The 26,947-nt window shown below is 39.8% G+C and overlaps 1 protein-coding gene across 1 annotated transcript in view; it reads right to left on the reverse strand.

Annotated features, from left to right (window-relative positions):
• The window catches only part of ATP10A (ATPase phospholipid transporting 10A (putative)), a 118,481-nt gene that overhangs the window by 70,334 nt on the left and 21,200 nt on the right, over positions 1-26,947 (reverse strand). The window contains exon 2 of the mRNA XM_055702287.1: positions 4,422-4,626. Within this exon, the coding sequence (XP_055558262.1) occupies positions 4,422-4,626 (205 nt within the window). The remainder of the gene's footprint in view (positions 1-4,421; positions 4,627-26,947) is intronic.

Genomic DNA, 26,947 nt, shown 5'->3' on the forward strand with positions numbered 1-26,947 from the left:
ACACAGCATGCAGAAGTAAATTTCTGACCATTTCAAACACTTCTAACAAATCCTGTCACTGCAGCAGCTGGATAACAAGACTAGAGTATTTAAAGTCTCAGAGGAAAAAATGTCAAGGCCTTTGAAAAATCTGGTTTTTCTTGACTGACTATTTTGAGTATAGAACAACGAGGTATACATTCAAACTGGTATCTTCAGACATACAAGCCACAGAGGGACATATCAGTGACTCTTCTTACAGCTTGTGTATTGATAGAATGCAGAATCATGTACAGAAAGTACAGGTTTATGTCAGACAGATCACATTTGTTAACAAACACACGAAGCTAACAAGCAGTGTGTTCCCAGTCTACTATAAATTACTCAGACAAATCAAAGCAGCACTAAAATTAGCAATATTTCTGGTCACTTGCACTATAAAGGAAAACAGTTTCTTGGAATTCACAAGCAGAGAGGTCCAATCCAAGCCCACAAATGCTGATCTTGGATCTTCTGAGCATATACTTAGAGTAAAATAATGCCTGCAAAGCACTGGAGGCAAGGATATAGAACAGCTTCAATAATTGCTTATTGTTGCTTCAAGAGTCAGGCTAAAAAGAGATCAGAATGGTACTTTTATGAACAAAGGTTTGGAAGGGGGAAACTATAAGATCTTTTACTCTCTGAAACTATGGACCTTATATGCTGCTAATGCTGAAGAGAGACACACAAAGATCCTTCAGAGCATGCTGGCAGAATGGCTGCCCTTCCAGAGGACAGCTGTACTGAATATAACAACGCTGGTCTTGCTGGCCTCCGAAGAGAGCATTTGGAGAGAGTGCTGTGGTTGCAAGAGGACTGCCCAGCACACACCCCGCTTCAGTGACTCCAAATTGGCAACCAGGCTCTCCATGGAAAGCAGCTCAGCACAGACCTGTGGGACTGCAATTTGCATGGGTGGGCATAGGGCAGGGAGACAGAATAAGGAAAACATAGAAGTGGCTTAAAAAAACTGTTCCCACCCCCGCTCTTTTCCCATGCCTAGCAGAGTGATGGATATAGAAATAGCTATCCTTCATCGAGCTGCTTCACAGGCACGTGCTCAGAAGTTATCAGTTAGTTCATTTAAGAAACACAGAAAGGCCAAGCTTTGTAACACAGCTTCTTTTAAATGCTTGAGATACTGCTGGAGACATTATTCAAAGACAGCTATTGACAGCTGATACTTTAAGAAGAAGCTTCCAAAAAATTCTGTTTCTTGTCCCATGATAAGCCACATGACCAGGCATGTCATTCTGTAAGGGAGGTGGGGAAAGAATTTAGCAGTGTGGGAAAGACAGGGTCAGGACTACATAATCTATTTGTTTTACTGTTTGAACAACAGGGCTGCAAAATGACACAGAACCAAACGGCTATAAACAAAACAGAGTTTTTCTGCTGAGTACAATGGTAATATAAAAATGTAAAAGCATTCCTGTCCAATGCATGAACAGGCTGGGATGGACGTCCTATAAAACACTTGGAAATTAACTTCTCTGAGGTTGAGTAAAAGGATGGTCAGTATTTGGTGCAACAAAACTCCAGTCTTGCAATGTATTTTATGAGATCCATCAGTAATCTCTCTCCAGCTGTGGAAACTTAAGACATACCTAGATAGGAACTGTGCTTCACTTCAAAAAATGGGCATTACTTTGCTATTCCATGTAGCTGGCTGTGGGCCTACTATTGATCCAACATTTCCCAAGTAGTTTTCTATCCTGCTGCTGAGTGTCTCTCAACAGGGCAACACCTTCAAGAACCAGTAAAAGTCTACCCCTACTAGTATGGGGTGAGGAAACTAATGCTGCTGCATGAATTAACAGCATGCTCAGACAGGTTTTGGCTAGGACTTTAATGAGGATGGCAAGTATTCTGCTGGATAAATTATAGGATGATGTATAAGAGAGGCTCTGTGATGCTGCAGCTGCTGAGGACTCGGTACTTGCAAGTGTGCACTTTGCCTACAACCTAGTTGACGCAGGAACCTGGGCTTGGGTATTTCCTGCTTTCTTAGCTATTTTAAGAGAGGGGAGGTAGTCACATGTGGTTTTCTTACAAACCCTCTTTCAATACTTTACTTCTTGGGGCCCAGTCTTGTTTTCATTGGAATGAATGAGCTTTCTGTCATTGACCCCAGTTTAAACCCTAAAAATTTATTATGGACCTCACTGCTATCGTAGCTAGGCATCTTGTGACCTAAAATTTATTTTAAAAAATTATTTATCCACGTATTTTGGAGCACAATTCTGAGATAGAAAAGTTCCATAATCATAATACAAAAAATTAAGATACAGAAGGAGGATGGGCCTGAAATGCAAAGTGTGTTAGGTGTCTACAAAGCTGACTGTAAGCGATTTCCTCAGTAAAGCAGGGTATGCTGAGCAAGCCAAGCCACGTATACCCTGATGTACTGAACGGTCTGGCACATAAACTTAGCTTTGCCTTTCTAGGTGGGCACTGTCTCCTCAGCCTTCTTCCCTAATGTGACCCAATTCAGTCTTTGAGAACCTTTAACCCCTTTGAGGAGGAAATGGCACTGCCACTTCATTTCCATGCAACAGTCTAAACGTTACAGGTCTTGCCAAACCATACAAAACCCAGACTTGAAGTCTTTAGCTGCCTGGTTTTGATCAGCAATTTAAACCTCAGCGAGTATGCCAAACACGAGATTGCAGGGATACTCCCTCCCAGTTTTCCTGCTGTATTAATGCATGCATGTGTTCATTGGCTAAAGACAAAAGAGTGACTCCACAACTGATGGCTCAGGCACACATCTAGGCGTCACAGCTTCCAGGAGCAGGGGATTTTGTAGGGTCAGCAGGTCCCCTCTTAGCTCAACAGCTTCCAGCAATCACACTCCTAGTGCTGAATTGTGACTCTGACACCAGGAAGCCAGGGATACAGTATAAGGAACTCCTCTGGGCAGCAAGGCTCTTGAAAGTCAGTCTTGTGGTGATCTGTACTTGGACGCATCAATTCCTTTCACTGTGTTTACCAACACCTCTTGCTGTGTCAGATGGTCTTGGATCACAGAAATCCAACCATCTGCTGTGGATGAGTGGAGGAACTGGTACCTTCCCAGCTTCCTTTGAGACAGACCTGTGACATGCCCTTAGCTTATAACAAACATGAAAAAGCATCTCTGTTCAGTAGCCTATGCAATCTATAATTTCTGCCCTATATAACGTGCCTGAGGTCATGAAGGAAGTCTACGCTGGCAGACAACTGGGATACATCATCTGAGTACCTCCCTGGAGCTCTACCCACTGGGTGAAATTTCCTCTCAGTGGGAACAGGATGGGATGTTTGAAAGCAATTCCAAAAGCTTCTTTGAAACAAACGGAGTTTTTTAAACTTTTGGCCTGTAGCTGATTAAGCTTCTTGCCGTGGCAGGAGCTGCTGTGTCATGTCTAAACTCTATGTGGAAATCACTGATGGTTAAACAAGTTTTTATCTCATGTTTTTACATGCTACTCAAAGGCTCTATCTATCATAAAGAATTATCTGGAAGACACATTGATTTTTATCCTATAGGTTGGATTGCAACTTCAGTAATGCTGATCTACCTCAGTACAAATACAGGCTTTTATAGTTACTTTTGATGACAGTGGCAAGGACAGCAGCTCCCATTGTTTGCAAAATTTCTCAAATGAGGAGAGCTCATAGGAAAAAAAGATGTAGCTGTGCTCTAGAGAATGATGTTTTTTTCCTGACAAAATACAGGAAACCGGAGTTAGCTGGCAAGAGGGATGGGAGAGGAGGGCATAAAAACAAATACTGTTTCAGGAGGATTATTAAAGTGTGTAAAACTTCAGGTAATTTCCTCTAATGCTGCTGACAGTAACTGATCTGGATTTTGTTTATTTAAAAATAGTGCTGTTTGGGGGAGATAAACACAGTGAGAGAGCAATAAAACAGTTTTTCAGCACAGACACCTCCAGAATACATGCATGCTGTCCCTTTAAATCTTACAAGCTTTAATGCTCCAAGTGCTGGAGGGATATTCTGCAATAGAGTTTCAGGCAAAATTCCTAATTGAAACTGATCTGGTTTACAGGCAGGAAAAGCAGTTGTTTATATTTAAATATCTTCTCACTGGGCAGTTAAAATGTGTTTTCAAAACTCAAGCTACAATAGAAGCCATTAGAAATCCCCGTTTTCCAACCGCACACAATTGCCCCAAATAATTCCTATTCAAATTCAGGGGAAAATTATGGTCAAAATTCTGATACTATGATGAGGTCAGCTGTTGGCAAGTGCTAGTATTTTAATGACAACCATAACAGTAATTCATTAACACTACTAGAACAAGCAGATTTAGCTGGTGTAGAGTGGGTTGGTAAACAATTTACTTACCTGAAACAAATTCTTACCTTAAATGAGAGTTAGGAATGGTGACTTACCAGCTCTAAGAACCTCCTCACCACCTGTCTTTGTTTTAAGTTAGTTTCACCATCCAGGTTAGCTGTTTCTATATGGCACAGCCCATCGGGATCACTTGAGGAGAGCAGCAGTATGTCAGCAGGTATAATTTCATTACAGCGAAGCTGCACAAAGTCTCCAACTTTCACTTCTTTCCAGTATCTGCTTATATATTTCTTCTCATTCCTGAAAAAAAAAAAAAAAAAAAAGACATTTACAGGACATATATATAAAAAATTAATACATAGACTGGCATGCTTCTGTTAAGATCTGGTTTGATTTGTAACAGGAGTATAGCGCCTTTGGAAGGTCCTCAGGTACTCTCACGTTACGCTGGGAAAAGGCAATGCAGAGTGCCAGGAGGCCACTTCCCACTGACGCAGAACCACGTCCGAACTCCCAAGAAAGTCTTTTAAGGCCCAGAGGAAAATATGTTGTTAGACCTGGCTAAGCGGGGTAAGCGGGAGCTTCAGGCATTCTCCTTTCCCTCCCTCCATGCTTTGAGCCATCTGTCTGACCCCACGAACGGGAGGGGGCTGCTGTCTGTACTGGCTGAAAAGGAGTCACCTTCAGGGCAAGGGGGGAACTGAGAACAGTCTTGGGTGCAGGACACCTGCTTGGCACAGCTCCTGAATGTCCACCATCCAATGCTCCCTCAGATAGCTTCCCCTTGTTCCCTCTTTCTAACAGGGACAAACTTTGTGATATTGGGATGAAGAAGCCAAAAATCCCTAAGTACAAGGAATTTCCACTATTCATCACTAAACCTAGAATTACAAGGGCATGTCATGTGGAAAAATGCAGTTCCAATAACTCTACGGGGAAAGGACACTGTCATTTGTTTTAAATATTTCGGCAGTATTTCCATTCTAGCCACAGCACCATCTGTTACATAGCTAATTGCTGCTTAGTTACACTTAACCTTTTACTTTGGAGTGCAATTTCTTTGTCAGCTCGAAGACTTACCCGACTGAAACAGCAACGTGTATGTTGTTCATTTAGATACAACCATTAAACCTCATTTGATTTTTTTTAAACTTCTTGAGAGCAAGAGCAAAACGGAACAGGTGACTGCTTAATTAATTTTAGCTAAAATTCAAGGTTTTATTTTCATGAGACGCACAGACTCATGTGCTTTCTTGGCATTTGTGTAAATTGCTTTCTGTTGTGTTTCTGAAAGAAATTAATTTCAAAACAGTCACAAAATTAACTTAGTAAAATACTTACTGAAAATGGGAATCTGCTATTCTGACACTTTTCTAAGCTGTCAGAAGACCTTTTGCTGTGTGAGCACCTAGATGGCTGTCAGCGCTGGCACTGTCACCGTCACCAGAGACAGTCTCCTGTGACAGCACTTAAACTGGCAGAATGGGATTCTGATAGGGGTGGAGAGTGGTAGCAGCTATTTAATGTTCTTTAAAGTATATTATTTTAAAATACAGAAATTTCAGAAGTAACATGAATAGATTTGTAACCAAACAGAAACACGCAAGTCCTGTCAATGTTGCTACTTTGGAGTTACTGATAGTTACGCCATGCCTAGTTTATCCTTGTCATGCCTTCACTGCTGTCACAGGAACTGGTAACTTAATTGGCTTTTATGCATGTATTTAGCCCAAATCCTGAACAATAACGTGTCAGGTAGCACAACAAGGATGTATCAGATCAGGTTTTACCTCCCAAAATTTCCTCACATCCAGTTTATAAAGGGAGGAATGAAAATGATGGCTGTGATTTCTAATTTGATAAAGCCTGGAATGTATTAAGAGCCAAGTATAAAAACTTGGTAGTCGAACAAAGGCAGGTAATACACACACTAGGTGCTGAAATTACCCAGTTCCTTCACACTCAGGCCACAACCAACATTTAACTTTTCCTGCTAATGAGTATGAATTGCTTTGAAACCCAGTGTGCCATAACGTAGTACAGATCATCACACCGCTGATCTGAATGGTGTGTTAGCCATGCAATATGTAACTCCAAATCCCTTTAGGTGTGGCCATTGCTCTTAAGCCTTTTAAATTTAACTGTGAAACTGGGTGATGTTCAAATGCATGTACAATGAGTAGTAGTATAGAAGTATGATCAGGATAAAAATAGCAAGTAGGCCCATATTACGTTATAAGAACTACAATTTTTTATTTAACTTCTATTGTTTAAAAAGCCAAGGCTATTTTAGCATTTCCTTGTCTTTCACATGCTTAGCAACTGCCACAACTATACACACTGTGGCAGGAAGGGTGGATATCAAGCAACACAAGGCCAAATGGCTCTGCTGGGATAAATGTAGTCGTTCAGCCTGGAGAAAAGAAAGCTGCAGGGAGACCTTATTGCAGTCTTTCAATATATAAAGAGGGTTTGTAAGACAGACTTTTTACCAGGGCTTATAGTGACAGGACAAGGGGTAACGGTTTTAAACTGAAAGAAGGTACATTTAGATGAGATGTAAGGAAGATTTTTTTTATGATGAGAATGGTGGGACATTGGAACAAGCTGCCCAAGAGACACTGTGGAAGCCCCATTATTGGAAGTGTTCCAGGTCAGGATGGATGGGGTTTTGAGCAACCTGATGTAGTGAAGAATGTCCCTGCCTGTGGCAGGGGATTTGGACTAGGTGAGCTTTAAAGGTCACTTCCAACCCAAAGCATTCTGTGATTCAGTGAATCTATGAATGCAAGACCTCCTGCACACACACCAAAGCCCCAGAGAAAAGCCCCCTTCATCAGACACACAGGAACAATTTGGCCCAGCATTTCACTTGATCAGTTCTCTGCTAACAAGGGCCAGCAGTGGATGAAAATTACTGTCTGCATGGAAGATTAGTTCCTAATCCTCTTCAGCCAGGGTTGCTCTATGTCCTCTAGCACAGCTCTGAAGTCAGACTTGTCTCGCTGCAGCCAGTGACTGATCACTGCAAGTATTCTCAGTAGAGTGGCATGATACCACCTTTAGATGGAGCAGTTCAGATACTAGATGCACTATAAATATATCAGTCCTTTAGAAGCTTTCCATTAACATCCCTAGCCTACTCTTCTGAAGAAACAGGTCCGTTTGCATCGAGACAACTGTCATACCTCTAGCCAGTAAAAACACACAAAGTGACCCCGTTAATACAGTTACAATTTTGCCATTGACTTCTGCAGGGACACTACTTTGTCATCCAAGTTTTATATCAGCTACTAAATGTTTATTTTTGCTGTTATGTTGTGCCAGTAAATCGCAGAAGTTATATGATCTAGAGAGTTAGGAATACCAGACTTCTTATAAAAGAAAGGTTGTCTTTAAAATTTAAGCTCTCCTTTGTGTTTGTAAGGTGCGGCATACAAGTGTGCTTGATTTAAATTTTATTTGAAGTTCAGGGATTTGAGCAGTTTTGCCTCAGTGTGTCCTCACAGACATTATTCTTCCAACCCCTCTTCAGAAGGGGCCCCTTCTACATCTTTAACGATGTACATTGCATTGGCCTGCTGTGATAGAAAACCTGAATTAAACACAATATATCCATGGGTGGGCATTATGTGCATGATCGTGTTTGGTGGTGTTTTCAAATGGTTCTGTACACTTTTCAAGTTCAGAGCAAACACAACATTTAAACAGATGCTTCAGCTGAGCTCTCCACAGTAAGGGCCATGGAGGATACCAGCAGTTTTACACACAGGACTGGAATGCATACCAGATCCCAGGCACCACCTCCTTGCACCTGTAGATATTTAGGTACTGGAGACCACAACCTATGCACTTTTACAGAACATCAACAAAATGCCGCAATGTGGGTACTTGTTACTCACATCGTGTATGAAAAGCCAGACATAAGCGCACAACGTGCACTTGCAGCCCAGAGAGCCAACAGTATCCTGGGCTGCATCAAAAGCAGTGTGAGGGAGGTGATTCTGCCCCTCTGCTCTGGTTTGACCCCACCTGCAGTGCTGTGTCCAGCTCTGGGGCCCTCAGCACAGGAGAGACATGGACCTGTTGGAGTGGGTCCAGAGAGGGGCCACGAAAATGATCAAAGGGATGGAGCACCTCTCCTATGATGACAGGCTGAGACAGTTGGGGTTATTCAGCCTTGACCAGGAAGACCTCATTGCAGCCTTTCAATACTTAAAAGGGGGCTTATAAAGAAAGATGGGGACAGATTTTTCAGTAGGGCCTGTAATGATAGGACAAGGGGTAATGGTTTTAAACTAAAAGAGGGTGAATTCAGACTAGACAGAAGGAAGAAATATTTTACAATGAGGTTTCTGAAACACTGGAGCAGGTTGCCCAGAGAGGTGGTAGATGCCCCATGCCTGGAAACATTCAAGGTCAGGCTGGATGGGGCTTTGAGCAACTTGATCTCATTGAAGACGTCTCTGCTCACTGCAGGAGAGTTGACCCAGATGACCTTTAAAGGTCCCTTCCAACCTAAACCATTATGTGATTCTATGATTCCATGACACTCATCCAACAGTCAGCACAATTTTTCTTGGCAGGGTCCTGTCAGTCCATTTACCATTTTTGAAAGGTGTTTTTGGAAAGGCTTTCCTGTCTCTGGTCCTTAATGTACTAAAATAATCTGCAAATTTTGGTGTCTTTCCTCTCCTAATTACCCAGATGAGAAATTAAGGTTTCAAACACAGACGCCTTGGTCTGTGTCTCTGAGACCTTGACATTTATTCTTGCTTTGTCCTGACTCCATAGCTATTGTGTGGTCAATGACAGTCCTCTGCAGTCTCGGCACAGGGCTTCAGGCAATTCATGCAAAGGACTCTTCCACAAAAGCTTTCCGAAAGTTTAAGTACACATCATCAAACCTCCTGGAACATTTTGCTGAAGGGCTCAAAGAATTCTAGCCAGAACATAGGGCTGTAGGCAGAATCTCAGTTAGTGGGTCCAGCCCCCTCCCACTATTGCAGGAAACCCTGACACGGATATTTAGCCCAGAAACTAACACCCCACAACTCAATTTCCACCTGTTCTCACTTATCACAAGGCTGGAGACAGATTTTAGTACTGATAATAAACTTAAGGTTGATGCTGCAAGAATCCAAAGCTGCAAACCATGATGAATCACAGGAAGAGGTCAGAGATACTAATTCTTATCTTTCAAACCTGAAGAGTTAGACAAAAGTCTTCCAAATCAATATGCTGTCATGAACTACTGCCATTCTGCAAAAGGAACAGATAGATAGTGTTATTACTCTCCAGTTAAATCACCATGATGAACTATTAATTTCAGACAGCTATGCCCACCTAAATGTAGTATGTTGTGTTGAGCTTACATATTAAAAATGTCCATCCTCCTGCACACAACCTAATCTTTATCAACACACTTGCATGCAACGAACTTGTCAGCTGTGGTTTAAACCCACAGTCACATAAATCTTCAAACTCCTCTCTGCCACTATAGGGAGCAGAACTTGCCACTGCGCTCACTTTTCTGAGCATATCTTTACAGGTAGACATTGACTGAAATCTAAAGATGGATGGCTAAAAAGTCAGCTGGTGCAGGTGCATCAACATCATCACTGTTGCTACCCAATAGCAAACGTGGCCCTGGCAGAAGTCAAACTCCTCTAGAAGTTAATGTTCTTTTGCAGCAACGAAGTGCAATTATCCCTGCTTTTGAACATACAAGGGAAAGTCGGCAACAACCTTTCAAGTGTATGAACATAGAGAAAATTATTGTAATTGGTATTAAAATTTTGTATTAGCTTACCCACTGCATATATTTGGCCTGTGCTCTGTTTTGAAGCAGAATAGCCTGCAGGTTTGTGCCAAACGTCACTTTGTATCTATAAAATGCCAAAGATTTCAAACTGTCTCTATTTAAACATTACAAAAATAATTGCTTCCTTCTTTTGAATAGCTTTTAACTGTTTTGGTAAAATAAGGAATTAGTCAAATTTATTTAAAGGGAGATAACAAAACTATACACACACAACATTTAAGAGGAATCTTCCTTTGCTCTTCTCTGTCTTTCTGTTTCCTTAAAGTTTGGGGAAAATATCACAAGCAACTGGGTAAAGAAATGTGGAGGCCATGCAGCTGTGACCTGTTCCACCTGTGCAAGGTCTGCATACTAGGAATTTTATGTTAAATCCAGAAGATGGGACTACTAGGTAATAATTTCTTATTTCATATACTTCTCCACTGACAAAAATTACAGTTAATGAGTGAGAATGGCTGATGCAGATTTGCTACACTAATTCCAGCGAGTGGCTGGGGCACCTGTGCTTCTATGTAACACTACCCTAGCTCAGTCCCAGCACAGACTCCTATATTAATTTCAGCGAGGGTTTTACAATACATTTAGCAAACGATAGAGGATGTTCTCTTGTACCTTTTGGGTTGTTCAGTCTGTTCTGTCTGGCTTACACAGCATACCACTTCCTACACAGGTTGCAGCTGCAACCCAGAGGTTTTTAAGCCTCTCAAAACATCCAAATGAAATGTTGTTTCCCAGTCCAAGCCCATCCGCTGACCTGCTTTTGAAGTAACAATCGTCTTCACTTCAAAAGAAATCAGACTCCTTTTGGCCTTCCCTGCCAGCTGAGGTTGGTCATTGAACCAGTGGGCTTTAAAAGGAGCACAGCAATAAATTAAGTCTGTGGAAGAGGAAAAGCCCTCCACAAAAGGCAGGTCAAACAGTTGTGTATGTACAAGGCATATTTTGGAGCTGTTCTTGATGTCAGCCAGGTCCTTCCTTTCCTTCTCAGGAGGCAAAAATAGTGGGTTAGTGCAAAAGAACGTATCAGGTAATCCGTGGTCCCAGTGACTTAAACCATGTACAAATCAGTTGGCTACAAGAGCCGTGAGAAGTCTCCTGCTTAGGACCAAGCTAACCAAAAGAACTTGGGGCTAATTTGCAGGCTGCAAGTAGAGCAACTCCTGAAGGAGAAATTCAAACTATAACACAGGTAAGTGTCACATCGGCCAAACTATCTTTAAAAAGGCTCCAGCATCTAGCCGTTTCTCAACAGGTCCTTCATGCTCATACGGTTTTCCCAAATTTTCTGTTCTTTCCCTTGTCTGGGCTGGAGCCCTTGCTTTCAATCCTCCACCTCTTCTGACATCCCTGCAGATGTGGAGAGAGTTCATGATAACTGAGCCCATAGCACTCTATGAACACTTTGGTGGCTGGCAGAGATTTTGCATAATTCATCACTGGCTACAAAAGCAGAGCTTGTGGACAGCACTGAAATATATGCAAAAACTGCTGTGTTACAACCAGTACCAATTATGATTTGAAAACTACAGGTGTAGTAGATCTCGGAGTTTAAAAACAAGAGCCATCTGTGAGACCAAGGCATATATTACACAATGTCTGAACGCATTATGTATCTATGGAAACGCATTGAGAACAATTTGGGTACAATTACAATGTTGTGGCAGAATGAAGGAAAAACATGTAGCATAAGTTAATGCCAAAGGAGGTTACATAATGCCCAGAATATGTCTCCATTCCACACAAACGATAACATCTGTTTCTATTAAAATAAATCATGAAGAGGCTCTGAATCTGATATTAATCAGAAAAAACAGATTAACAGAGTGTGTTCTTGAGAAATGTTGAACATTGAAATGAAGAAAAAAATCTCCTCATGAATGAAGTTTCTATATAGACCCTTTAATCTTCACATTATTTTAACAGCACTTCAAAGTTTTCTTGTTTTCATGGACTTCAAATACTCTTTTTCTTTTTCGGAGGATTAGCAAGTACAAATGTATGTTACAGTTACATGAAGCAAATGTGTGTGTATAGCAATGATGAGGCATAAAGGTGCCTTTTATTAAATTCACACTTTCTAAAAACTGCTCATTTTTCTGTTACAAGTCAAACTTCCTATGAAAAAAAATTACCCAGGAAACCTCAGTGATTCAGGTTTATAATGTGGAAGTAATAATTCAGCTTCTCTTGGCACTGTGATCTCCATTATACATCATGTTGAAAGAAACCTCACTATTGTTCATTATAATGAAACATTTGCTATTCAGAATAAATTATTTTTCAGCCAAGAAACTTGTTATTGTGATAACAACATGAAACATAAAAGTGGAACATGTAATGAAACTTTACACTAACTGCAGAAAGAAAACACTGTCTTCAAGAACTTGATTTTAAAACCCAAAAAGTGTTTCAGAGACACAACTAGTATTATTTTTTTTAGTGGTATGATTCTCGACACTGTCAGAATCTTAATTAATTGTTAACAGGAGTTGCTCTGCTTGCAGCCTGCAAATTAGCCCCAAGTTCTTTTGGTTAGCTTGGTCCTGAGCAGGAGACTTGTCACGGCTCTTGTAGCCAACTGATTTGTACATGGTTTAAGTCACTGGGACCACAGATTACCTGATACGTTCTTTTGCACTACCCCACTCTATTTTTGCCCCCTGAGAAGGAAAGGAAGGACCTGGCTGACATCAAGAACAGCTCCAAATTAAAGATTAAATTAAAAATCCAAATTTGTCAGTTTACTGTCAAAAATGTTAATGAACTCCTATCACTCTTCCAGTAAACATATATTGGGAGAAAAGACTGACAGTTGTTTATACTTAGCAGGATGGATAAGTGATGGTTAGTATTGAGGCCTTCTAAATGGATATCACACAAGGAGGCGGAAGAAGTGGAAGAACAGCCTGGATGTAGTTTGCATCTAGTCCTACAGACATTAAAACCCGAGAGTTAGTCACCTCCATACGAAAGCCTCAAAGCTTTTGATAGTTTGAGACATGAGAACTTCTGGTCTGAAGAAAGTAATGCAAGAAGTGCTCATCTTTAGATGTCGTCTTCCAAGTATCATGAAATACAACCCTTGCAGTTCACAACACTGCTTACTGGTACCTAGAACAAAATAACACAGACACAAAGGAGGCAGCTACCTCACCAGAGGGTCCACAGCCAGGTAAGGTTCTCATCCAGAATTTCAGAGCCATCACAGATAGTAGGATTGAATATTCATATTACAGTGCTGCTCCAAGCCACTGCAAAAAGATTCAGCTGAGCTTGGCACTCTGCAAGTATGGGAGGAGAAGTGATCCCCCGCCTGACGGAAACCCACTCAAGTAACAGATACCTAATGACACAAATCCCCTGTATCTGTGCCTGCTGCATAAACAATTAAATAAAAAGAAGTAATTCATCCCAGGGAGATCATAGGTGCCAAAATTTGGTAAGATGTGAGTTCTGTGTAGAAGCCTTCCAGGGCCCCTGTCTTCTAAACTAATAATTAATGGCATGAAGACACTTAGGAAAACTGAGTGCCTAAAATTCAGGTGCGAGCCACATGCATAAATCCAGTGGACTAAATCCTCCATTCAGTGGTATCCCACTGCATTTAAGCCAGTGCTTAATTTAAGCCAGGTGACCATTCCAACAGAGCTCTTCATACCTTAACGATATATAACATGGCTCTGCAGAGTTAATGACGAAAATCCCATTCTGTAACAGAATCTGACACCTCAATGGGAATTTTTTTTTCCTTCCTATTGCTCTGGTTCTATGCACCTGCCTCATTTGATCTACCTGACCTAGGCCATAAAAATGCATTAATATATTCACTACATATACACAAAAAGCCATTTGTAAAGAACTATTAAAAGAAAAGTGCTTCCTAAGTGCAACAGTTTTTATTTGAAAAATAATTAGGTCTTTTAGTTGAACATGTAACAGTTGAAAGAATTTTTATTAGGAAAGGCATTTACTGCTAATTATGTGCACAGCTGTGATGGAGTTCTTCATTGATACTGATACTCAGTTTGGGAGGCTAGTCTTCTCCACATAACTGGGCCATACAAACACATCTCCTTTAAAGATCTGAAGATAACATATTATCTAATCACTGCACAAAAGCACTCTAGAAGTTAATATAGTTCAGCTATTTTATGTTAACAAGACAATTAGTGAAAAGAATATTAATAATTCACTTTCACATTTAACAGGTAAAATCAGCATCTCAGACTGAAGTGTTCGATCTTCTCCAGTTCTTCCTGAAAATTATAAAGTTTTACATTTTCCTGCCATTTCTGCTCTTCTCTAGGTAACATCCATCCATGACATTCATCTCATCTGGAAGCTCTCGTTTGTTCTCATCTGGACGTCTAAAGTTCAGGTTGAGGACAGGAAAAATATTTACCTATCTGAATACCAGCTGAGATCTCAGTGGGTTCCAGAGTGCAATGCTCACTCGGAACAACTAAGATTAGCCTTTGCATGTTGTTCCCTCTAAATTTCTTCTGGCTGCAATTCCAGAAATTAGCTTTAGCCCATACACCAGACTTTGCTACTTCCAGTGCCACACAAAAACTGCTTAAAGAACTGGTAATGATTTTTTAAAAAGTAGAAAAAAACCCCTTTTGCCTGTAATATTATTGGAAGAATCTTGCAGAAGAAAACAAAGTTGGATGCTACTATATATTTAGAGAACATGTTAACATTTTTTTCTACTCTGAAACTGAGGTGCAAAGCTGTGTAATATGTGGGTTACTGATTTGCTAGGATATTGGAAGTATGTATTCATTTGTAAATTATGAATTTTCTTTAACTCTACAGTTACTAGAGATCTACTTCCCTCCATGTGAGGACATGCATTCAATGGAGATTGTATAAACAGGGAAACCTCAAACTCAGGCATACCCAGGCACATCTCTGTTGACACTGAGAGGTACAAAGGGAGATTTAAGGTGCTATCCTGAATAACACTGTGGTCTATCTCCACATCTATTCAGTTAGATGCCTGCACCAAACACCCCCAGCCAGGTACAGAAAAGAGGGAAGTTTTACCTGGCAGTCCTGGATGCCTACTGGCTAACAGGCAAAGCAAACTGGACACATCTGTCTGCTTTTGTGATAGTGATGGAAGAAAGGTTTGGCAGGATTTGTATGCAAACATTGACCTTACCTGGAATGCCAACCTGTGAATAAAAGAGGCCCCAGTATATTCAAAAGTCCAAAATGTGTATCACGGTAGCACCTGACAAACCTTTGTTGATCAGATGCTGTATGCTGCTTTTAGAACCCTGTCACTGGTATGATGACTGGCTGCCCTATGCCCCAATACAAATTCCCAGTGGGGTGAGGCAATGCTTCAATTGTGAGCTACTGCCCACGCACCATCACAGTTATGTCTTCCTAAGTGGCTACAGCTCTGCAGAAAGGAGGTCAGCAGTATTGGGGTAACTGGGTTCTCAGAAGTTTCTTCCCTGTTTGGAGGAAGAGAAGGGTCAGCTAAGAAGCTGAGACATGAACATAAAGATCTTTTCACTTAAAGCCTTTGTTTTTAGTATTTACTATCGTTACCTCTTCTTTGTTGCTATTTGTCCATGCAGTTTCTTAAACACAAGAGCTATGAGACTTCTCAGAAAAGACATCTCTATCACAGTAGCTGAACCAAACCTGGAAGAGCTGGAGGTTATTGCAGTGCTCTCACTAGTGCTTGTACTGGTAGCCAGAGCCGAAGAACTGCCTGACATTTTTAATTTATACCTACAAAGTCACTTTATGAGAAGCAGTATCAGTATAAATCCCTGGAGAGCCCCTATCTAAAGCATAAACATCTATCTCCAGCATCAGTACATCCCCAAGAGTGAAGGAGCAGTAAAAGGCATTACAACTCTGAAGAATCCTAATTCTTCCATGTAGCTGGCAGGAGAATAGGCTTTAACTTGTACTTCGGGCTGATCTAAAAACCACAGTTGAAGTTTTAAACATAGTGCCTTATCTTAGGCTGTATGTAGCCAATTTCTCTATCTTTAGCTGCCCTCACAGGTTATGTAGCCTTGTTTACGTTTCTGGATCACTGCTTGCCCCAGCAAGACAATACCACTAATGCAAGGAAAATCAAACAGCCTCAAGCTCTATCTTAGTACTAAGATGTTTAAATTACCATATCCTCAAATGAAAAAAAAAATCTGAAAATCTCTAAAATTCTGGTATAAAATAATAACAAGGTGTTTCCCAAGAATGCTTTCTTAGTGAAGACTGGTAAGACCACATCTAAACTGGGACCTAGAAGCACTTTCCAATATTCATGACTGAGTACACACACTGGGTTGGATCCTGCCTTAGTCTGAAACCAAGGTGTGCATAAGTCTGAATTTGCTATGTTCTAGGTCCTGATGCAGTCTGAATTCAACCTCACTGAAAACTCAGACTGTTTTACAAAAACTCACAGAATATGAAAATGTTCCTCACTTCCATCAGAGAAGAATTAGAAGACCAAACTCCATGCAAATCATATGCAGTGATATGAATCTTTGAAGGTTTGAGCCAAAACAAGTATGTCTACGGATGCAAATTCTATATTTAAAATTCTTGGTGAAAGTAAATAATAGAGATCTATATTGAAGAAGTGAGAACCACAAAATGCAAAATTCAACTATTTAAAGGAAATGTAGGATGCCTTTAGAAACATTTGAGTAGTTCAGATTCAACAACTTGATTACTGTTGGTATGCACATATAAAAAATTCAGGGTAAGAATTCATTTAATGTTTTCAATGTCAATTTGATTATACTGAAAGCCCCCGTTTTCACACTATCTGTTGCTTCCCCTGAATTCAAGATGTTGGTCTTCTCATTAATATTCTAAACTTGCTGGAGCCAGTCAATGAGTGTAGTTGAATATGAAATACTAAGCTAGAATACTACTTTTGTTTTCACAGAGATAAATGCACTCCTTTCCTGTCACACTGATTTACAATCAAAATGACTGAATTATAGTCAGACCAATGGAATTATGAGACACAGTCAGCTAACGAAGCCAGTACACCTCAACCTGTTAACACAGTTATTCAAAGACCTTGTAATCAAAGAGCTCTGCAGGGAAGCAAGTAATCTTTGCCACTTGTCCACTACTACTGAACTATCATCAATAAAATGGGCAATTTATAATGACTACAGCATCAATATAAATTTTGATAGCCTGTTTCCATCAGTTTACTACACAATACTTTTTCACAATGAAGTGTATCTTTCCATAATAATTTCCATAGTAATTATCCATACATTTTAAAATCACTGAGGCAGTTATAACCTGAATATTTTCAAGACCTTCCTTGTTGATTGTCAGATGTGTACATATTTCATGGAATCACAGAATCATTTAGGTTGGAAAAGACCTTTAAGATGATCAAGTCCAACTGTTAACCCGGAACTGCCAAGTCCATCACTAAACCATGTCCCTAAGCACCACATTTGTACACATTTAAACAAAAACATTTACACATTTGAACATTTACAGACACTTAAAAATATAAAATATTCTTCACTATTGCCCTATTATGAAGAAATAATGTCATTTCTGAACACTGTTTCATGGAAACTCCCTTTTTAATTCATTTTCAAGAATTCAAAATCTAAGTGGGCCAACTAATAGAAATGGATATTGTGCTTTGATTCCTTTTACATGAAAGGGTTACCTCATCAAGCTCAATCTTTCTAGGTAATTGCTAAATAAATTATTTGCAAATATTATTCTTACAATTAGAAAAGAAATGCTCATGCATGGTTTTAACTTATTGTTCACTGAACTTCAAAACCAGGCTACAAATCTTGGCCCAGATTTAGCAAGGTACCTGAGTATGTGTCTAACTCAGGCAGAAAAATACTCTTTCTGGCCAAACTCTAGAAATAAACCTTATCTGTAGCTTGCATTCATACCTTCCTTGGGGTGAAAATGATAAAACATTGAAATTCAATAGCCTACAGAAAAATAAATTTTAAGGTCTTTACAGCAGCCAAAAGAAGAAAGTGACTGGCTGCGAACAACTCTGCTTTTGAAACACCCTGAAACTCAGCTTAGAGCAAGCGATTACAAAGAGACTACTTACTGAAAGGGTTTGAATCATGGAGGGGGAACAGCCTAAAAAAGCTTCTGAGATCTGAAACACCTCAGCAGGTGGCAGGCCACCCTGGTTGCGGGCAGAAAAAGCAGCACTCAGCAGCCTGGCATATACTGAAACCAAAACATTTGTGTCACAACTGCTAAGCAGAAGCTAGCTTAGAAAGGCAGGAACATCAGTTTTAAAACTGAACTTCAACCTGATCTCTCAATGTGCTATTCCAAATTAAACCAATCTAATCTTGCAGATAAAAGTTGCAGACCTAACATAAGAAATTTTTACCCTGAACCCTTCCTCTACAAGTCTGTAAGAAATTCAAAAAGACATTAAAAATCTGAATCACAGCTTTTTAGAGATAGTTGAATTTTAACACATTCAAAGTCCAGTTCTTAAACTTCCTTTGTAGTGATATTTTTCATTCCTTCTCCCCCCATCATAAAAAATCCCACCACATCTTAAATGTCTGCCTTTCTTTCTCTCCTTAATGACAAACTCTTATTAAGACACTCATTTGAAGTCTTGCCTCCATCCTTTTTCCATACTTGTTCTGCTTCAGTCAGTTTCCTTCTCTGTCCTCAGCAATTAATGACTTTGAACTCAACGGCTCCTCTTTGCTACATCCAGTTGGAAGCTAAATCCTCTCCAGAGCACCCATCTCATCTAGCTTTTGCTACACCTCTGTAGATGGTGACCTTTTTTGTTAACGCCTCATGACTGATCATGTATCTTTTTTTAGGACTCATCTAATGGACAAAACGTTTCCAAACATTAAATGGATTGCATTCAGTTCTGTAACTGTAAGGTTAACTAAGGAGAATTTTTGCAAGGAAGACACCTTAGCTTGTAAAGCTTCTAAAACTAAAAGTCATGACTGCAATCCCCCTGTGATGTGGGTCTCACTCATCAAAGGAAAATAATCTTTTATCTGCAGGCACTAATTTAGACCAGGCTGCTTTGTAAATGCATAGTACAAATTCTGAAAATGCTTTCCTGATTATCCTCAAAACAACCCATTTCTTCTGTAAACATATGGCAAGAGTTACTTGTGTCACCAGGACAGAAATTCAGTCTAGACAGCTTCTAATATACAGCAGGTCACTCCATCAGCATGCTGCCAGCTTGCGTGCTGCCTACAGCTTGGTCTGTCTATGGAGACAAAAGCCATACAACATTGGCACTTTCAGAAACCCCTGACCTACTCTGGCAGTTGAGCTGTGGTATTGCAGCAAGAAAGCGGTGTAAAAAGATGTATAAATTCTTCAGGGTCAAACTAAATTTTGTCATTTTAAAATTTTTTTAGTGTAATCCAAACAAACACATTTCCTTGACACTTTTAGACTTATATTCATTTATTCTGCATAAAAATAAGCAGAATGTTTTATGGAGGACAGGAAGGCATATTCATTCATTTTTTGTGCAACGTGAGAAAAAAAAAATTGCTATTAGCCCAAAATCTTGTTTGAGAGCTCTACATACAGAGTGTCATTTTCCTTCATCTTTTCAAACAGGACACAGTAGAAGCACTGACATGATCTTAACCTGAGAGGCAACGCTGTAAGCAGCTTCAAGTTCTTCCTGTGACTACAGAGCATGCCTTCAAAAAATCCAAGCTGATAAATTCTAAAAATAAATGGAAACCACTGTGTTCTCCAAGGGTAAAAGTGTCTGTCACATACATATTACTTTCTAACACACAGGTTACTATGACATATTATGACATGAATAGACTCTGGAGACTGTCAAATGAACCATGAGAAAGGGTGGCATCGTCTAGCAAACAGGTTTCTACAGCCTAAGCTACTGCCATGTGCTACTCCATCACAGCTGGCAACCCACTGGAGAAGACCAGGCCACTGTAACACACTGTTCACCTGACTTAGGCTGAGTGAGCCCCAAAGGAGACTTCTGCAGGAAACTATTTGGCACTTTTGTGCAATGGAGCTACATTTGGGAAAGGCACCTGTGGAATCAAACCAGCTGAGTTACAATGCAACTAATTTTCAATTCAGGTTAAAAGAGGGCTTCTAGCCCTACACATTTGCCAGTCTATAGATTTATTTTTGACAAGGAATATGAAAATGTTCTCTCCTTTCTTACCATCTTTATATCAGTAAGCAGATCCCTTTCAGGCTGGGTTTACATCCTTTTAGGAGAACCCTGATTTTACACGTCTCAGACACTTATGAGGAGACAGCAGAATAGTCTGCTGGATGGGTCAGAGAGATGAGAAGTACATGAGATGCAAGAAGAGGTACATGAGAGACGTACATACAGAAGAGGAAAGTGTGAGGTATACATGGAGGAAAGCCTGTAAAGAAGATTAAAAGCAAAGAAAGGCAACTAATGGCCATTTGAAAACACAGAGCAAGGGCTGCTAAGGAAAACTTAGCAGAAGTTCTGGTTTTGGAAAAAAACAGTCAGCAATTTGAAAATGGGGAGAAACTAAGGCTGGCTGGTAATAAAAGGTTGTTGATTCTGTGACTCTGCTTTTGCTGGGGACTGGAAGTTTTATTGCTAAGGCTGCAAAACTGGGTAGTTACTGGACAGCTCTGTCTTCTGGGTCTGCCATATTAGCTTTGGGATTCTACCAGTTTGTGGGCCACAGTGGTCTTTGGAGGTGCAGACTGAAATAAAATCACATGCTGAATCCATGTTGAGGGCTGCACTCTTGAAGTGACTTTCAGCAAAGCAGACAGGAGACGTTGAAGAGAATCTCAATGGACTATTCACATTCAGTTTCATACATGGGGTATATAAGTTTTTAGAGAGAGACTACAGCAAGATGTTGTATTTTATTGTTGCAAAGATCCACCTCAGAGCAGTGAGACTTACACAGTTTCTCCTGAGAAATCTAGGGAGGGAAAACAGATTTCCTTATTTGTGCCTTTCACAGCCAGCCTTAGTTCACTTGGTACAGCATCTTGAGTTCTGTACATTTATCGACATATAAAACTAAAGGACCCAGTAATATTTTTGTATGTATGATATGTACAATACATCCTATTACACTTTGTTATCAATCACTTCCACATCAGTTCATTTGGGAAACATTACAGAAACTGTGTAGATCCATTTTTCCTGCTTTGATTTAGAATTCATTTGAATTACATTTTTTTTAATCAACCTGAAAACTTAGGATGATGACACTGAAAAGTCTTCCTGAAGGATGAAGGTAAAATGATATAATCCATAGTCTGGGATTTTATAATCAGTATGGTTTATCACTAGACTCTTTCTATTTCTTATTAGAGTGAATTTCATGTAAAGAAGTCTATCAATTGAAAACTAAAGAGCAGACTGTATCATTCTAGCTGGTCAACCCAGATAAAGTACTCTTTTTGTCTCCTTCAGCCCTTAACAGAGAGGTAAGTGAAGCATGGCAGCAGATGGGAAAGCAGGAATCCAGCAGAATCCCAACTTTTATCTTTCCACATGCACATAGTTATCTTTGAGTCAGAAAGCCTCAAATGATTTAATCTTGGAGTGGACTTAATATTCTGCACTCAGTTTAATGACCTTAAACTTCAACACTGAGCTCAGCAGAGCTCTATCTTCTGACAGGTATCACTAAAGTTATCCAGTATTTAGCTGGACTCAGGTGCTCAGGCTGGACTCAGTATTTCCCCAGCAAAACATCCATGACATTTCAAGCCTCAGAAGCCCAGATTGGACTTCAAAACCTGTTTATATCAAGTGATTAGTTATTTGAGATAGCATGCACAGTACAGCTTCAAAATGAAAGGTTTTTAATACTGGTGTGGGAGTCATGCAATCCTAGGTTTACTGCAGATTCTGAATCTGTCCAGCATGGCAATAAAACTGAGAGATCCTTAGCCAAATTCCAGCACCTATCAGCTACAAAGTTCTATGTTTTTATACATAAACTTTTTTATACATATGAAAGTTTTATCAGTTTCAAAGTTCTTAGCAAAAAAATGCTAGTGTCAAACTAGTGACAGACTGCTGGTTAGAACTGACCAGTCAGCCGAAACCAAAGCAAGTTGTGTTTGGCATGAGGTCAACACCATCATCATCTGAAATCCAGTGAAAATGAACAAAGATGTCTCCTTGTTTTATAAAACGAAAAAAGTATGAAATAGAAAACAATCAAAGTTGCTGTACCATAAAACACTGAAATACAGTCTTTTAAAATCATGTAATCTCACTTTCAAGAAATCTGCAGAAGTAGGTATTTGGTTTGCATACGCTCCTCAAATATCAGACCTCCCCATCTCAAAAAACCTTGGACATTTTAATGATGCTGCTGTCATTTTGCTTTCAATGGAAACTTATCTTAATGCCTTAGGATAGACAGAATGTCTGCATTTCAATAGAGAATGAAATACTATATAAAAGTATCACTAAATCTATTATTTCTGGTCTAATATAAACTATTACATATAAATCAGAAAATACAAAAGGTGTTTCCCTAAGATTGATCAATTACTCTGAGTAAATCCAAGAAATGAGCCAAAGTTGAAGTCCAATAATAAAGTCTACAATCTATGAAGGTAAACTCTGATTCCTTCACGGTAAAAACCTATGACTCCCTTTTACGCAAATACACACACTCCTTTCTTCAAGCAGAATCATACACTTTTCTATTTTTTTAAAATAGCTTGGTGGAAAAATGAGAAAAGAAATAACTGTCTGGGGACTATTTTAACTGCTAACATGCCTCATTCCACTCTATGCCTAAAGTAGATAACTTAGCAGGGTCACTGTATATAACTTTGTATGAAGGAATAACTCTCTGTAAATAAAACCACTGACTGTATTGTACTGATTACTATTTTATTTTTTACTAATTATTATTTGAGTTTTGACTAAAAAAACATTCTATTGCATTCTATGAGAAACTGGAGTTTATGGAAAGATGTGGATTATTATAGTGGCTTCTTAATTGAAGTGACATGATGAGAGACATGAGTCTGCATTTGAGTCGCCAGTGTAACAGGGGATTATACAGATATACTCAAAATCCTCACTTTTTTTTTTTTTTTACTTTAAAAAAGAATTGGGTACTACAAGTTTCAACACTTGCAATCATATTTTTAGGGTGATGGTGTAACATTTGAAGAAATACATTAACTGCCAGAATGAGTAATAATGACGAATCACAAACCTCTCAAAGAGTTACATGTCAAAATTCTCACCGATGACAACTGCAGATTTCTGGCTGGCCTCTCTGGCAAAAAACAAGTACAGAAAAACACCTACAAGGATGTAATTCTAAATGTGATTGCATTTCCAAAAGCTTAAAAGTACAAGAAGAAAAGAGAGTGCGTAAATGCCTGACTGTTAGTGCTGTCATCAATGTAGTGTTTCACGAAAGCTTTCTGGAAATGTTACTTTTAATAGTATCAGGTGTAAAGAGCAGTGTAATATGGCTTATAAATTACTCAAAGGCTGTTGACATAGAATAAACGACAGCATATGGAGTAGTGAGGGAGAGTCACAGAGGAGCGCTTGATTAACTCCAGTTTTAGTCACCATCAAAGCTAACGATCTGCAGGCAGTGGTATGCACCATGGTAAACTAGACATATCAAACACACAGAGTACGGGACCTACTGAGCTAAGTTATCTCCTATCTGCAGAGAGAGATTCCTAATTCAGTGCTTCTGGAAAGATGCACAATACCCAGATTAGGTGTAAGATTTCTTATTACTGTAAGTAGCACTGAAGAACCCTTCTCCTGAAAACCCTTTGGAAATTATGTGCATGAAGAAGAAACAGGGAGCTATTAAATATAACACAGAAGCATGGACTTGTAAAGTGTGGGAGGAAGGAGGCTGTACTATCCTCTGGTCAAGTCACAGGTCCAGATGACATAAAAGATTAGGATGTGAAAACACACTGAAGCTCATGTGTCCCACTCATGCTAGATGAGGGTGTGGATAGCAATACTATCTTGAAACACACCAGCTGAAGGTCAGCACAATTTGTAGCTAAACACAGAGATAATCCCATCGTCTAGCAGGGATTTCTACTCCTTTTACCGCTCTATTTGAAATATTGCCAGAGATCTCAACAGTGGAATGAAAGGGATGAGAATCTGGGCAGAGTTCAAAGAACACAAACATGGAAAGGTCTTTATAAGGAAATATAAAAATAACTATGTTGTACAAGTGCATTCAAATCATTGCAGAGATGTGATAAACTTACAAACTGGGATCTGTTATGTGAAAGAGGGAAAGCACACTTAGTGTGGTACAAAGGGGCACAGACAGAACAAAATAATGAAAATCCATCAGGTGTTTTACATCTGGCCAGCAAACACATTAACATAGAGTACTGGACTGGGACTACTAGACCAAAACTGCTGTTGTGCCCAAGCAGCACAACATCCACACATGTTCAAAGAAACTTGTATTTTATTCACACTTGAGGAAGGGAAAGGCTGGATATCCCCATGGCTCATCCTGAGCACTAGCATAGCAGAGGCAGTGGTACTTCATGTTTTCCCTGCACTGCTCTAGGAGGATACTGCAATGGCTTTGCCTGTTCTGAGTACGGCTGGGCCCTCTTGCTCACCACGGAGTGCTCACCATTGCCTTCCTGTAACAGGTGACTGACGCCTCCAATTGCTCACACAGCTGCTGGTGTGGCTGCTTAAGTCAGGTCAGTTAAAAAACAAACAAACAAACAAACAGAGTATCACTATTAGAAGCGCTGGAGCTCATCTGGATCATTTTGACTGAAATGACCTACAAAGAGACCTTAAAAGCAGTTAAGCTGAGCATCTGAAGGGGTGGAAGAGGGTCCTGGTGGTAACCACCTCTGCAGGGCTCTGCTGCAGCTAGAACAGGCTGTGTAACCACACTGCTGTCCCTGCTCAATGTTGAGGGGACGTTTCTGCTGGAGAAAGCAGTTCTTTCTCCAAGCCTGTTCAAGCCCTCTCAGATGAGAAAGCATCACAGTTGCCAGCAATTGTGGTGGCCTGTCCACTGCCCACTAAGCTAGGACTGCAAACTACCTGACACTTCAATTGCTATCAGCAAATATGAAATGTTCCTTCTTGTTACTAGTCTGGACAGGATTAAAAGAAAAAAATAAACCAATCAACCTTGAATATGAAACTCTACCATGTTTATGGTCCCTTGCCTCACCCAGTAAACCAAGTATGAAATGAGGAAAACAGAAACAACCTCCCTGACCCCTTCACACACTCCCAGACTTACTTTTCTGGGGGTTTACTTGGCATGTAGCTTAAAAATAAGGTACTAAACAGAACTGCTGAGTGAAGATGTCTGTCATGGACAAGCACCCTGTGAAACTGCTAGTACAAATCCAAACCTGACCAGAGCGACTCCCACTACAGCTACTGTCTGAGAGCCATGACCTTTCAGCGATCCAGCTTTGTCCCTAATGTGCTGCAACACCTTTAGAATGGTCTGCTAGGAGGATAAATGAGTTTAATGAGTAGTTCCATTCTGGGAGACTGCCCCTGCCAGTATATTTCTGGGCTGTGTGGTTCATTTCTTAAACTGTAATAATCCTTACGAAAAAGAAGGACAATTCTTGGCTGCAGGGTGGATACTGAAAGGTGGTTTTCCTAAATAATAAATTAAGTCAGTTTTTAAATAAGTCATCGTCTTCTCCCTGGATAAATATTTACTCCTCCCAAACTAATATTAGGTTTATGTGTCTCCCAACAACTTTATTCTGTTCTGGTTTTCATTAGTTCTGAAGATGGCCATGATACAAATCTGATAGATAGCTTCAGGGGATGAAAAAAACCCACCGAAACAACAACAACAAAAACCCCTTGGGCTTCTATTTTCCAATAGAATTAACATGTGTTAACTCAGCAGCCAGGCACAGCCCACATTTTAAGGTAAGCAATTTGAAAATGTGTCATATGGTCAGCTGAAAGAGCCCATCGGAGCTTACCATCAGGCATTGCTGCAATTCACAGCTCCCCTCTCTAAAGAAGGGAGGTCAATAACAACCAGAGGAATGGAAATTTGATCATTTAGCCTTGAATTTTAGGACAAATGAGAATTTTTCAATTGTTATCTCTTCTTTCCTAATACTGGGAACTGTAAGAGCAGATAGGCCTGGTTTCAGCAAGCTTTACATGCAACAAAAGCCAAGCAACAGCAATGTAAGTCAAGTTAAGTTCTCAGAGGCTTTTATGATGAGAGTTTTGAAAATAGGGTCTCTTGTTGTGGACCAAGTACAAAGCTCTACTTGTTTATTCTTTCTTCCATAGAGTGTGTGCTTAGTTGAAATAGAACAATGAGCCTGAGGAAACATTCCTAAAAAAAAAATAAATGGTTTCATTTTTTTATTATTCAAAAAAGGGGAGAAAAACAAACATGAAATTTCAGTATACGCCCGAGAGTTTTTTTCCAAGAACACTTGTATTTGTTATTAGATCAGTAAGTATGCTTTGCTGGCCACATCAAAGCTCTTGAATTTATCTGTGATCAATCTGGGGTAAGCTTGTAAGAAAATACTTCTTTTCCCCCATCAGCTAAAAAGAATAAGCAGGAAAAAAAATATCCTAGACATCAAACTAATCAAATTATACATGTTTTTAGTCTCTAGCAGCTCCTTAAAAGTGATTTTGGACAACAAAGCTGTCTGCTTTAAGATTACTTACAATTAGAAATATTTGCCATTTTCTTTTCCTTTCAGGAAAGCCCCAGTGCTTTATCCCAAACTCACTGAAGTCGCGGAGGT

The sequence above is a fragment of the Falco cherrug genome, chromosome 2, assembly GCF_023634085.1.
Source record: "Falco cherrug isolate bFalChe1 chromosome 2, bFalChe1.pri, whole genome shotgun sequence".
In the NCBI taxonomy this organism is placed as follows: domain Eukaryota; kingdom Metazoa; phylum Chordata; class Aves; order Falconiformes; family Falconidae; genus Falco; species Falco cherrug.